This window comes from Platalea leucorodia, assembly GCF_965183815.1.
Source record: "Platalea leucorodia genome assembly, chromosome: Z".
Taxonomy (NCBI): Eukaryota; Metazoa; Chordata; class Aves; order Pelecaniformes; family Threskiornithidae; genus Platalea; species Platalea leucorodia.
The window spans coordinates 86,957,929-86,970,562 of NC_138858.1; the positions used below are offsets into that span (position 1 = coordinate 86,957,929).

General features: G+C 48.0%; 3 protein-coding genes across 4 annotated transcripts in view; 2 read left to right on the forward strand and 1 right to left on the reverse strand.

Annotated features, from left to right (window-relative positions):
- Window positions 1-4,372: 4,372 nt before the first annotated feature.
- Window positions 4,373-5,542, reverse strand: GPR150 (G protein-coupled receptor 150; the record flags this gene model as incomplete). Its single annotated transcript, XM_082336233.1, has 1 exon — window positions 4,373-5,542. Exon 1 carries the CDS (start codon window positions 5,522-5,524, stop codon window positions 4,373-4,375), a length of 1,152 nt encoding a protein of 383 aa, XP_082192359.1. The 5' UTR covers window positions 5,525-5,542.
- A 2,583-nt stretch (window positions 5,543-8,125) lies between these two features.
- RFESD (Rieske Fe-S domain containing) lies at window positions 8,126-10,718 on the forward strand. The gene is made up of 4 exons (XM_082337449.1): window positions 8,126-8,351; window positions 9,214-9,394; window positions 9,485-9,519; window positions 9,746-10,718. Exons 1-4 carry the CDS (start codon window positions 8,274-8,276, stop codon window positions 10,037-10,039), a joined length of 588 nt encoding a protein of 195 aa, XP_082193575.1. The 5' UTR covers window positions 8,126-8,273; the 3' UTR covers window positions 10,040-10,718.
- The window catches only part of RHOBTB3 (Rho related BTB domain containing 3), a 54,819-nt gene continuing 52,039 nt past the window's right edge, over window positions 9,855-12,634 (forward strand). For both annotated transcript variants that reach the window (XM_082337447.1, XM_082337448.1), the window contains exon 1: window positions 9,855-9,925. In XM_082337447.1, coding sequence (XP_082193573.1) covers window positions 9,912-9,925 — 14 coding nt within the window. In that variant the 5' untranslated portion in view covers window positions 9,855-9,911. The remainder of the gene's footprint in view (window positions 9,926-12,634) is intronic.

A 12,634-nucleotide genomic window follows, 5' to 3' on the forward strand; every position in this document is an offset into this window, starting at 1 on the left:
TTCTTTAAAGACATGAGCTTTTAAAATGTGCTTCTTTGTGCATGTTAGGCTTTTGCAAGTGCAGTTTGTGATACTCTCTGAAATGGAAAAACAAATTGGAAAAACAAACTTCTTACTGTAATCCCTTGCAATGACTTCTATCACAGACTGTCCAAAGATGCCCAGTGCAGGGGGGGCAGGTTTCCAGGTAACCCAGGAAATCCCAGGAACGTGCCAGCTCACAGAGCAGAGCTTGAGTGCCAGGAGGTGGGGATGCTCCCTCGCAAGGTGATTCTGTGGCGCGTGAGCCAGCCAGTAGCAGATGGTGATCAGGTCCCAAGTCAGTATGTCTAGCCTAGTACTCCTTTTTGTATCTGGTCTTCTTAAAATGTTTATTTAAAAAGAAAACATTGACTTGTTTGTTAAAAGCAAAACTTTCACTTTTGCCAGTTTTTTATTATTTGTGTGTAAGAGAACCTTTGTTCTGAAGAGTTAGAAAGAAAGAAGGCAAAACACCCCTAATGCTTTCCTGCCTCGATTTACAATAAACAATCTACCTGTGTTGCTACAGATCTGAGCTAATTTAAGTCCAAAACAGGTACATTTAACAATGTGGTCATACTCGGTTACTCTGTCTTAGTTATGCTAATGCACCTGCGTTATAGTAACATGAATCAAATGAGGTTTGCAACATGCAAGGTTGGCCAGCTAACAATGGAAAAAAATCTGTTTTTTCGATCACACTGAATGAGTTAGGTGGCATTAACATCGAAGAGGCATGGGGGAGTGAAAGGGAGAAGGAAGGCTGGAATGCCAACAGGTTCGAGCCTATTTATTGGATGTAGTCAGGTCAACGCAGCCTCATGAGATTTACCCAAGACTATCAAGGGCGTGGGCCTGGTCAGCTTCTGAACCTTCCTTTTATCTCCAAGTGTTTACAAAGGCAGGAGAGATACCACTGTCCTGATGAGCAAAAACGGGAATTATTTTTGTAATTACAAGGTCCTAGTGGTCACTGGAGAGGTAAGAGACTGCTACTGTGAATTTGCCAACAAATTACATGAAAATAATCATCTGCTTCCTTTGTCAGAATAACTAGGCTCGTTGGTAAGGAAAAAATCAGTGGGGACATCCAGACTTTGAATGCACTTGGGCAACGGCCTATTGATCTTATTTTAAGCAAGCTATGGAAATAGAGTCTAGATAAAATTACTGTAAGTTACGTTCACAGCTGGCTAACATCCAACTCAGCAGTAGATTCCAAAAATTAAAAAGTGGGAAAGCTGATCAAATAAGGTCTGCAAGAATCTAATGTAGTACTGTTTGGTACTTTTTTAATAAGTAATTGAATGCAGGAGTAGGCTTTTTTCTTTTTAAACACTTTTTTCTTATTAAACATGAGAAAATGCACCTTGGGAGAGCCATCAGCACTTCTGAGGATAGGGTAAAATTCAAAGTAGTCTTGATTAGCTGGAGAAACAATCTGAAATCAATCAGGTGAAATTCATCATGGATTAGTTAAAGGTCAAAATAAAAGGGCAAGGGAAAAATATTAAAAAGGTGAACAACAAACTGTCCACGCTGCAGTTTTGCAGAAAAAAAAAGCCCCACGCGCCTGGAGATCTTAAAGAACCAGAAGCAGAGTATGAATCAGCAGTGTGATGTGGCGATGAAGGAAACAAGTGGCATGCTAGGGTGATTTAAAGGGGTGTTCTATGCAAGACACAAGAGGCAATTATTTTATTCTTCTGAACATTAGTGAATCCTCAGGGTATTTTCTCTGTTTTGTGGCTTTTGTGTTTTAAGAGGGATGTCAACAGACGACGGGATTTGGAGGACAATAATATAAATGAGTGACTTGTGAATCATATTAGGTTTGTTTCAGAGCAACCTTGACAGGTCCTCAACTATGAATAAGGCTGACATAAGAGCACAGCAAATGCTGCCACTGCGAGCAGAAAAAAAAATGTCTTTGGTTTTCAGGGAGGGCTGTTCTGATGAGCTGTTTGGAGAAAAAAGAGCTAGAAATGGTTAAATATTACAACAGCCTGACTAGAGAAGCTATCTGAACTCTGTCACTGGAATTTATTAAAAGTAAGTTGAAAATATTTGTCAAGAATGGCCAAGGTGCGTGTGATCCTGCAGTAGCTCAGGGGGCCAGACCAAATGCCCCCAGGGTGCTCTGTACGGCCCCCTTCTGCGTGCTGGGTGGGGATTTAGGCTTCACCACTATTTGTTTCTTACTGAACAAAGTTCAGTCCCATTTACACAGCACAGTTTCAGCTCTACCCACCTTTGTGATCACCTTTTATCAATCAGCAGCAGTAATTACAAGTAGACACGAATTATTGTGATGAGGTTCTGTTGAAACATCTGATGAGGTCATTGTATTCGGAGTGATGTCTTCTAAGAGTAGTCACCTTAAGCTTAACTTCCTCGGAGGAAGCTTGTTAAAATCAAGATGCTACAGCTGCCTGTCAGACAGCACCTGGTGCCTTTGCAAGTAACCCCGGCACAACACAAGCACCCCCCAAGAGATGGTTTTGATACAAGGCGTGATATCCATAGGAAAGGGTGAGGCGTGGAGAAAAGATCATTGGGTAGGTTGGTGACAGCCAGAGAGAGAGCAGGGATATAGTCATCGAATAGAATCATAGAATCGTCAAGGTTGGAAAAGACCTTTAAGATCATTGAGTCCAACCGTTAACCTACCGCTGCCAAGTCCACCACTAAACCATGTCCTCAAGCACCACGTCTGCCCGTCTTTTAAATACCTCCAGGGATGGGGACTCAACCACTTCCCTGGGCAGCCTGTGCCAGTGCTTGACTACCCCTTCGGTGAAGAAGTTTTCCCTAATATCCAACCTAAACCTCCCCTGGCGCAGCTTGAGGCCATTTCCTCTCGTCCCATCGCTTGTTACTAGGGTGAAGAGACCGACCCCTACCTCGCTACAGCCACCTTTCAGGTAGTTGTAGAGAGTGATAAGGTCTCCCCTCAGCCTCCTCTTCTCCAGGCTGAACAACCCCAGCTCCCTCAGCCGCTCCTCGTAAGACTTGTGTCAGGGAGAGCCCAACCGCAATCACGCCGCTGCAGGCTCTAGGAACTGAAAAGCCCCACTTGGCAGCTTCCTACAAAAACAGACGTCATGAAAAATGCTACACAGCCGCTGAAACCTGCACAGGCGGCCACACTGTTCCCCACGCTGGTAGTACCCGTGCAGAAACGACAGCCAGGGTCTTTGAGGGAGAAACAGCTTCACGCCATCACAGCATAAACACATTTCAGTTTGCGTTCAGCATCTGGGGCTCCTGAAGGGCGTCAGTCAGACTGGGAATCCACCGCGACAGCCAGATGTGGGGATGCGGGTGTACCTCCCGCTCCGTCAGGATCAGCGAGGTCCCTCCCGGGTCTGATGAGAGCATCTAACGCGGCTCCCGTCCGCAGGCACAGAGCTCTCGCTGTTACCTGCTCTGGTTTGTCAATCATTTTCATATGTGTGAGCTATCAACACCACATTGAGGGTACTGATACGCATATGCTACCAGCTATAAACACTGCACGTCATTCATGCGCAGTCCTATAGAAATAGAGCTCTCGTATCTCAGAAAAAATTATGTTTAGCTTAATTTGTAGTGTCAACATGACAAAAAATATTCAGCTGGTGAAGTGGGTGTAGTGGAAATCTTAGGAATAAAACCGGAGCTAAATGAGAAGGATATGGTCTCAGCGCAGTATTCCTTCATTGCCCTGCCTTAAACATGCTACACAGGAATAAATATAACAACGTTTTAGAAGAGTTTTGCCACATTTTACACACATACATCGCATTGCAGCGTGCCTTTTACAGCCCCCTGCTCAGCCCGTACAGCTAATTAGTTAACTAATGAAAGAATTACACCAGCCCATCTGAAATGACATCCATATCTAGTGGATTTAAACAACAGCAACAACAAAAAAAGAGTAATTTCTTGGACTGACCGATTTTATTTCTGAACGAGGTATCACAAAATCCAGAAAGTACGACCAAAATATTGATAGGGCTTTGTAAGGATGACAAGTTAAGTCGGGCACTGAATGGGAACAACGTTCGGGCAGTTTGCATAGCAACAGCCATCCTGCTGATTTTGCCCTCTTCCGTAAGCATGTCTGAGACGAGAAGACACCGAAAAAAGTAAAAAAAAAAAAAAAAAAAGAAGAAGAGAATATATCCCCCAAGCTCAGCCAACGGTAAGGTAAAAGACCGCGGGCAGGGCTGTGCGGCAGCCCAGGCGCTTCCCCAGGCACAGCCGCGTCCCGGGCCCCGTCCCGGGATGAAAGGCTCCTCCGTGACGAGTCTCCGCCGCGGCGCCCACCCACGCGTGCGCCGGTCCCCGCCGCCGCCCTAACACCGCGCTAACACCGCGCTGCCTCCGGCGGTGCCGGACCGCCCGACCCCGCTGCTGCCGCGGGCGGCGGGGCGGCGGGGCCGGGGCTGCCGGGGCCGCCGGGGCGGCGGCGGAGCGGGCGGCGGAGCGTGGCCCCGCGTCGCCGCTGGCCGTCGAGGCCGGGGCAGCAGCAGGCGGCGGCGCCGGTCCCGGAGAGGCCCCGTCGGAGGCGGCGCGCCGCGGGCCGGCGGCTGTGGAGCAGGAGGCAGGCGAAGGGGTTGAGGGCGCTGTTGGCCGCCGCCACGATGCCCAGCGCCGCCAGCGCCTCCCGCCGCCCGCCGCCGCCGCCGTCGGGCGCCGAGGCCAGGCCGAGCTCCAGCGCGCAGCGGGGCAGGCGGCAGAGAGCGAAGAGACCCGCCAGCACCAGCGGCAGCCGCAGCGCCCGCGCCCGCCCGCGGCTCGGGCCCCCGCCGCGCCGCCCGCCGCCCTCCGCCCGCCGCCGTCGGGCGGCCCCGAGGGCGGGCAGGCTGCGGGCGCAGGCCCAGCAGAGGAGCCCGGCGGGCGCCAGGAAGCCGGTGGCCGCCCCGTAGGCGGCGAAGGCCAGGCCGTGCCAGCGCGGCAGCTCCTCGAAGACGCTGCGGCAGCGGGGCCCGCCGGGGCGCGGGGCCGGGCGGAAGGCGAAGGCCTGGGGCAGGGCGAGGAGCGGGGCCAGCAGCCAGCCCAGGGCGGCCAGGCCGCGGGCGGGCAGCGCCGGGCGGTGCCGCTCCAGCGCCAGCAGCACCAGCCCGTGGGCCGAGGCCAGCGGCCCGCAGCGCTGCAGCAGCGGCAGCAGGCGGCAGGCGGCGGCGCCGGGGGCCCCGCCGGCTCCGCGGAGCTCGGCCGCCAGCCGCGGCAGCAGCGCCAGCCCGCAGCCCGCCAGGTCGGCCACCGCCAGGTGCCCCAGCAGCAGGTCCCTCCGCCGGCGCGGCCGCCCGCCGCACAGCCGCCCCAGCACCAGCCCGTTGCCCACCAGCGCCAGCAGCAGGACGGCGCCCGCCCAGGCCGCCCGCGGGCCGGGCAGCGGCGGGGGGTCGCCGGGGGCGGAGAGGTTGAGGCCGGGGGAGAAGGGGTCCTCCTCCATCGCCAACCCGCCCCGGCCCCCGAGCTTCCCTGGCGGCGGCGCGGCGCTCCCCGCAGGCATATATAGGGGCTGGCCCTCATCCCGCACCGGGGGTGGGCTGCGCGAACGGCGGATCGCACGCCCCCCGCCCCCGGCACCGGCACGGCACCGGCACCGGCACCGGCGGGCATCTTCAGCCGGCGGTCAGCTCCCCCGGCACCGCCGGGCATCTTTCCCTGGTGGCCTGCTCCCCTTGCACCGCCCAGCACTGGCGGGCATCTTCCCCTGGCAGTCATCTCCCCGGGCACCGGCGGGCATCTTCCCTCGACGTTCCTGAACCCCTACGCATCCCAGCACCGGCGGGCATCTTCCCCTGCACCGCCCGGGGTCGGCGGGCATCTTCCCCCGACGGCTCAGTAGCCTGCTCCCGCCCGCTGCCGGCAGCACCGCCCCGGCGGAGCGGTCCCCCCCCCGGCACCGCCGGCGGAGCATCCCTCGGAGGATGATGGATGGACAGCCGGGGCGAGCGGCGGCGGAGCGGGGGGAGCCGGGGGTCGCGCCGCCGCTTGTTCTGGTCCCCACACCGGAGCTTTTGCGACCCCGGGCAGCCCCCGGCGGCTGCTCGCCGACACCCGTGTCTCCGGGGCACGCCGGGCCCACGCCCCGCATGGCAGTGATTTTTTTTTCCCTTTCCCTAAAGGAGGAAAAGGAGTCAGATCAGGGTACAGCAATGAACTACTACGACTTACAAATCCAGCTGTATTTCTAGCCGGAAAACAAAACCTTTTGCTGCTCCCAAACCTCTTTGGCTGCTGTTCCCACCAGACGGCACTTGGCTGCAGGGACGCCTCCATCCAGTGTGGTGCGCAGTGACTCAGAAAATGTCAAAGCAGCCAAACTCTTAAGAAAATATTAGGAAAAATCTAGTAGAAAATGAACTTGAAGTGTGTGTGTGGGTATAACCTTTTTCCTTTTTGATTTAAATGTTTTTACTTCCATTGGTAGATGCCGCTCTGGTAGCGGGTTGGTAGCTCAGGATTCTGTCATGGGACCCGGGGGAGTTTTGTGGGCCATGGTACTCTGTATCTTGTTTGAATGGGTGGTTCTAATATGGTCATCAGCCTGGAAAAAAACAGGAGCAAGCAAAACTGGTTATTATTTAACCTTAGGTAGAGTGTGATGGAGAGTGCATTTCCTGAGGAGCTGTGAGAGGGCAGGCAGACAAATTGCCATTTTAATGTACTTTTGACACCAGCTCAGCTATCCCCTGATCTGGGCTTAATGCCTGTGGCTGTGCAGTTTAAAGAAAGCAGGTCTTCGTTCATCTGGTTCCAGCTGTGGAGACAGTGTTGTCCAGGTGGCACCAAGCTGGGGGCTGAGGTGGAAGACGAGAAGGTCACGTTGGGTGAAAAACCATCTCGGAGGTCTGTTGCCCTTCCAGTATGCTGAGTTCTGTCCCAAACTCAGGGAAATCCTCTAGGCAAGAAACTGCTGCCTCCTTTTTTCAGTGCCTCCTGGGCTGCTCTAGGTTGAAATGTCTCATTTTCTGTTCATACTTTGCAGGTACGTCCACTTCGTGGATGAGAAAGTGGCCAACAGTAGGCCTGCGGTAAGAGGGTCTAGTTACAGGTCTTTTGTGATGAGGAGTCCTTAGTTCCGCCCTTTTTCTAAGGGAACAAAGTCTTTTGCCACCATGTGTTTAACAAATTCATTAGTGTATTGCCAAGCGTACGTTGCCTTGAGGGCTTTCTTCTGGAGGACCTCCGATGTGCCAAGGCAATTCTTAATCCGCAGTTGGTTGTAGATAAGCGTGGAAGTCTCAACTGTAAAATGAAACCATGCTGATTGCTTACACCAGTTGGGCCACGTAGGGTCCACAACATGCTGACAGTCGGAGCCAGGTTTCAGACTGGGGTGCCTGGATAATTTATGTATAGAAAATCCAGGCTGGCTGTAGAAATGTCATCATTAAATGAACTGGAGTGCCAACTATTATTTTAATACTGGTCTGGACAGTATGTGTGTGTGTGTGTTGATGTATGTAGATATATATGTGTGTGCCTATATATGTATGTATATAGATACACAATTTTTTAGAGGTGTCTTCATAAGAGTGTTTCTAACTACAGGCTTCTGCATTTTGAGATTTTGGCCAATTTGGGAAGTTTACATGCAGAGTCAGTCAAAAGGTGATAGTAAAAAATAGGGGATTTCCTACTCCAGTTCTTGAGGTTAGTTTGCTACAAGCTGTGCTTATTTTCTAAAGAAAATAAGCGTGAATGCCTTATTGGATGGTCCTGTGAGTATGGCAGTGACGTTTCACTTTCTAGGTAAGACTGGGTGGAAGTTCCTGTAAACTGGAAAGCAGAGAGTCGGTCCTTGTGGTTGATCATGTGCAAATCAGATAGCAGCTGGCCTTGAAAATGCCACGCTATTATTTACACCAGCCTTCCCGCTGTAACGGTTTATTAGGAAATGCGCAGTTGCTGATCCTGAATAAAAACATAATGTAACATGTGGCTCTGAGCAGGGTTTCGGCTCGGCACGTCCCACTTGGAGAAGGTGGTGGTGGCACAGGCTCATGGGGAGCAAGGTGTCAGGAGGAACCCGGAGCTCTCTTCTGTTATCAGGCCAGACCCAGCGTGTCCCTGCTGCTTATCAGTCCTGGCAGAGCTGGCTCCTGCTGCACTGAGCCTCTATACATCCTGCCTCTGCTGCTGTAGGGGCCGGCACCGCTGCCTCCATTTGCACATAAAGAGGGGCTGCAACACATGGCGTTGCGTATGTGAACAAGGCGGGAGAGTTGCAACAGGCACGGCAAAGAGACGCAATGCTGGACCTCATTATTCTGAGCCTCCATTTCTTCCTCTGCTTTCTCATCGCTGTTGCGATCTGGCATGGACCTAAGGTATGATGTGGCTTGCTGCCACGCTGCTCTTCGTGGCTCTGCACCCCTCTGCAGCAGGATCCCCCCTGCCTGCCGTTCCCCTTTTGTCTCAGCACGTACAAAGACCTTTTTCAGCCTGATTTTTCAGAGGAAGTGAGGGTAGCATGGTTGTACTGGGAAGTCAGAGGAACTGGAACACAGTAGCTAATTGTAAGCAAATTTAATAGGAAGGCAGGTTTTGTGATAAAACAACTTATATGTCCTGTGCTAGGAGAGGGAGGGGCCATTAGACATTTGAAATATGTAAGAGGAAGAAGGGAAAGGCCAACACATTTGCTAAAAAGCCCAGGCTGAATACAGCTTCTCAATAAACAATTTTTTTCCCTTTTGCAGATGGTATTTTCAGTTTTTTATCAACTTATATCAGGTTGTATTTCTAGCCATAATATTATTTTTAAAGTATTGGCTTTACATGTAAATGTTACTGTTTACCCATTGCATAGCTAAATAGTATAGTGTTTTACGTGTAGCATCCGTGTATTTTTTTGCATGTAGCTTTCCTGGGGATATGGTGACTAAAGTGCAGAGTAAATCAATAGTGATTTAGAATTTATCTTGCCTCAGCCTCAGGTATCAGCTTTGCAACAGCTGGTTTTCCTAGTCCCAGTTCTGTTACTGAACACGTTGGCCAAACATTATCACCAAACTCATGTGCTTTGCTTCGTGCGCATGTTGATAGTCTTTTACTAAAACTTCTGCTTCTTTCACTTCACATGTTAAATGGGTCGGGGTTTTCTCTGGGACTGAGTCACCCATTCTGCATGTAGAAATTCAGACAAAAACTGTTTCTTAAGGGGGCTTTTTTAATTTTTTGTGTTTTAAGGATGTGGATTTGCCCAGCTCAAGCACAGGAACAGTTCAAATGGAGCCAGATGGTCTTATATTAATTGGCAAAGAAGATGACATAAAGAGGTCAGGAAGAGTAACGGCCAAAGTCAATGGCAGAGAAGTTGTTGTTTTCTACCATGAAGGGAAATTTCATGCTATGGACTCTCGTTGCTACCGTAAGATATTTGCACATATGAGCTCAATGTTGCAACAATTAAGCGTAAAATCTGCTGCATAAATTAATGCTGTGTTCTACCATGTTTCAGATGAAGGAGGCCCTTTACGTCTTGGAGAAATAGAGGTACGTCAGCAAAATAAAAATAATGTAAGGGGAGAGTCATGTGAAAAATATAATGCTTTTTTTGAATACTTTTATCTGAACATAACATCACAAGAAATGGATATATATGTATAATAGCAGAAAGCCATACAGCCAAATCACCAAACAAATCTTTTGTCCTAGAGGTCGTTCCAGGAGAAGAATCAGAAGCCAATGACTTGCTATTTTTATTTTCTTCTTCTTGCAGGATATCAATGGTCAAGCATGTATTGTTTGCCCTTGGCATAAGTATAAAATTACTTTGGAAACAGGAGAAGGATTATATGAAGGAATAAACCCTTTGGAGCCATCACCGACACCACAGTGGCAATCAAAAGGAGTCAAACAAAGGATTCATAAAGTCACAATAGACAATGGAAACGTTTATGTGAGTCCTCCAGATTTGTCAGTAAGCTTTGACTCCGATTATTTTGCTGACAAGTACAAAAAAGGTGGTGATTTAGCTATGGAAAAACAAAGCAACTCACAAGCAGCAGAGTAAGTTGTGGCCAGAAAGCAGAATCCTGGTGAATGTACCAACAAACTATTGTCGTGAAATAAAAACATACTGTGGCCATAAAGATTGTCCCTAGCTTCAACTCTAGTGTTAATGTTATGTTAAAGCATTGAAACACATAGAATTGAGTAAGATAAGAAGCTCTGCGTTGTCAGAAATGTGACTGATCTTGTGCAATGATTTTTTTTTTTGCACTAGCATTTCAAAAAGACTTATTTACAGCAGAGTGCCTCATAATATTTGATATCCTAGAAATCCTAGTTTGCTAGAATTGTTTTAATTTTTAGGAGAGAATGTAGTATATTACTGCTTATAAAACACATTACAGAGTTTAAGGTAAATAGTCAGGTGTAAAGGTTATGTTTATAGGCTTAACAGTTTATACTTATAATGCCTTCGGTATAAATGACATGAAAATTTTTAACTTTTTAGATACGTTAGAAATCTTTGGATGTTTATTAAGTGCCACAAAGAGAAGTACAAATCTTGAGCATATTTTAGTGACCTTCTTTATGCCTATTTGTGTATTACTACCATGATTCCATAGAAGTATTTCTTTTCCTTCTCCTCATTGAACTCCTTTTGGTAGTTCATCAAATAATGTGACATACCTGATTCTGTTGGATAAGAAAGAAGCTGTTGCCTATAAAAACCTGATACATAACATAGTGGCTCTTGTTTCTTTTTTTTTATTTATTGTAAATTCATTTTTATACATTCCTTTGAAAAAATGTGCTTTCAGTTTAGAGCCAAAAGTTAGGTTTCTCTATGTGCGTTCACTGTATAATATCAGATTTGCCTCGATAATCCCTCTGAGAAAGTTCACCTCCGAGCTGTGCTGCGTGAGGGCCAAGCTGGGCTCTGGGACACGGTGGGTTCCCTGCCCAGCCGGCGGGGTCCAGAGTACAGAAATACTGTGTGAATGCTTAGCATCCTCTTGCATGGCTGCAATTGCATGGTTGCAGTACTTTGGGGTGCATTTTTGGGTGATTTGTTGGCTCTTTGCAAAGTTCGGTCGTAATCAGGTTCAGTTTGAAGTTGCCTGGTCTGTAAGTTTCTCTTGTGCATGCAGTGGGTTGTCTTGCTTTTAATGTATGTGAAGGGTAAGTAGGTCTGTGTCAACACCATTGTTCATATAAATGTATTTATAAGTCGTGAGGCATAGGAAAGTATCAGAGGAAAACTTCTGTGCCCGATTGATCGCAATGAAAAAAGCAAAGCACATAATCGATTTATTTCACCACATTTAAATTCAGATGTCCACCTCTGATCATGCCTCCTTACGTTGTTTTTGTGGTTGATAGGGGGAAGTGGCACCTTCAAGGTGCTGTTGAGCTGACCTCTTTCAGTTTTGTATTTTAGAAAAACTACAGCACAGAAATGCTTTCCTCCTCCTCCTCCTCCTCCACCTCTCGCTGACCGCTCAGCCAGCCAGTGCCAACGAGATCAGATGCAAATGCCTGCCTTCTGTCAGATGAATTACATCTTGATCATCTGCTAGAAAATGCTGTTATGTACTGACCTGTTCTGTGGGGGTTTTTTTTGTTTGCTTGTTTGTTTTTTAAAGGAATACATAACCTCTTTCTCTCTCGTCTTGCAGCCACAGGGTAGGTGGCAGGAAGGTGAGGCAGGTGGGGAGGTGATACAGCTGATATTCCAAGGGGCCTGGAGCACACATCCCTTTGGGTGCTGCAGAGAGGGATGGAGAACTGCTTCCCTTCCCTTCCCTCCTCACCCAACTACCTGCACCTGTGATGAAACTTAAGCATTGATGTCTTGTCCTATTGAAGGACATGGATCATATAAAATAAAAGTATTTTAAGATCTTCAGATATACCTGCGTTGACTCATGTTATTGCTTAGATAGTATTTTTATTGCTTTTTTTTAAAAAAAGTACTGCATTAATAGAAATTGGCAATTTAAATTAATAAAGACACAGTTCAATTTAAGAAAGTACCAATTATGAGTAATACGCTATTGCCTGTACGACATTTAGTAGAATGTTAGTAACAGGAAATTTTACTTGAAAGTTTCATGAACACGTTCGTATTAGTAGAAGAGTTCTCAGGCTTTTGCAGAATTGAATTTTCTGGCTAAAAGCCAGCAGAGTGTTTAATCATATGTTTACTGTTAATCATATGAAATCAGTGGAACTGCATGTCCAGGCTTAGAAAAGTCCCCTTTCTTCACTACTTCTCAAGCAAAATAACTATCTGCAAGCTTTTAAAGTGTTTTTGCTTTTACTTTAAACATGTTCTTACTCTCAGGGAGATCGCATTAATTTAATATCTAAAGTTTGTCAGTTTGCTTTCCCCTCAATTTTCTTGTTGATGATCACAGAAGGAACAAACAATTATTAACTCTGGTGGTTGTGAACGAAGGAGGGAGAGTTAGCTGTCTGTTAGACTTTCTTTTTTTATTATTATTTTTTATTTTTTGACAGCAAAGAACAAAACCTACAGCATGTTAAAGTTGCTACCTTTAAAAAAATACCTGCACTATTCCGTTTTATTTGTCTGAGCTTTGAAGTGCTAGAATATGCACCTGATTTGAAAATACTGTCACCATTTAATGTCCCA

What these genes read in the sequence shown, in the direction of transcription:
- RFESD (XM_082337449.1), top strand. Translation starts at nt 8,274, where the DNA reads ATGCTGGACCTCATTATTCTGAGCCTCCATTTCTTCCTCTGCTTTCTC. An exon ending in TATGGACTCTCGTTGCTACC is followed by an intron (nt 9,395 to 9,484) that starts GTAAGATATTTG and finishes ACCATGTTTCAG; the next exon opens with ATGAAGGAGGCCCTTTACGT. An exon ending in TACGTCTTGGAGAAATAGAG is followed by an intron (nt 9,520 to 9,745) that starts GTACGTCAGCAA and finishes TTCTTCTTGCAG; the next exon opens with GATATCAATGGTCAAGCATG.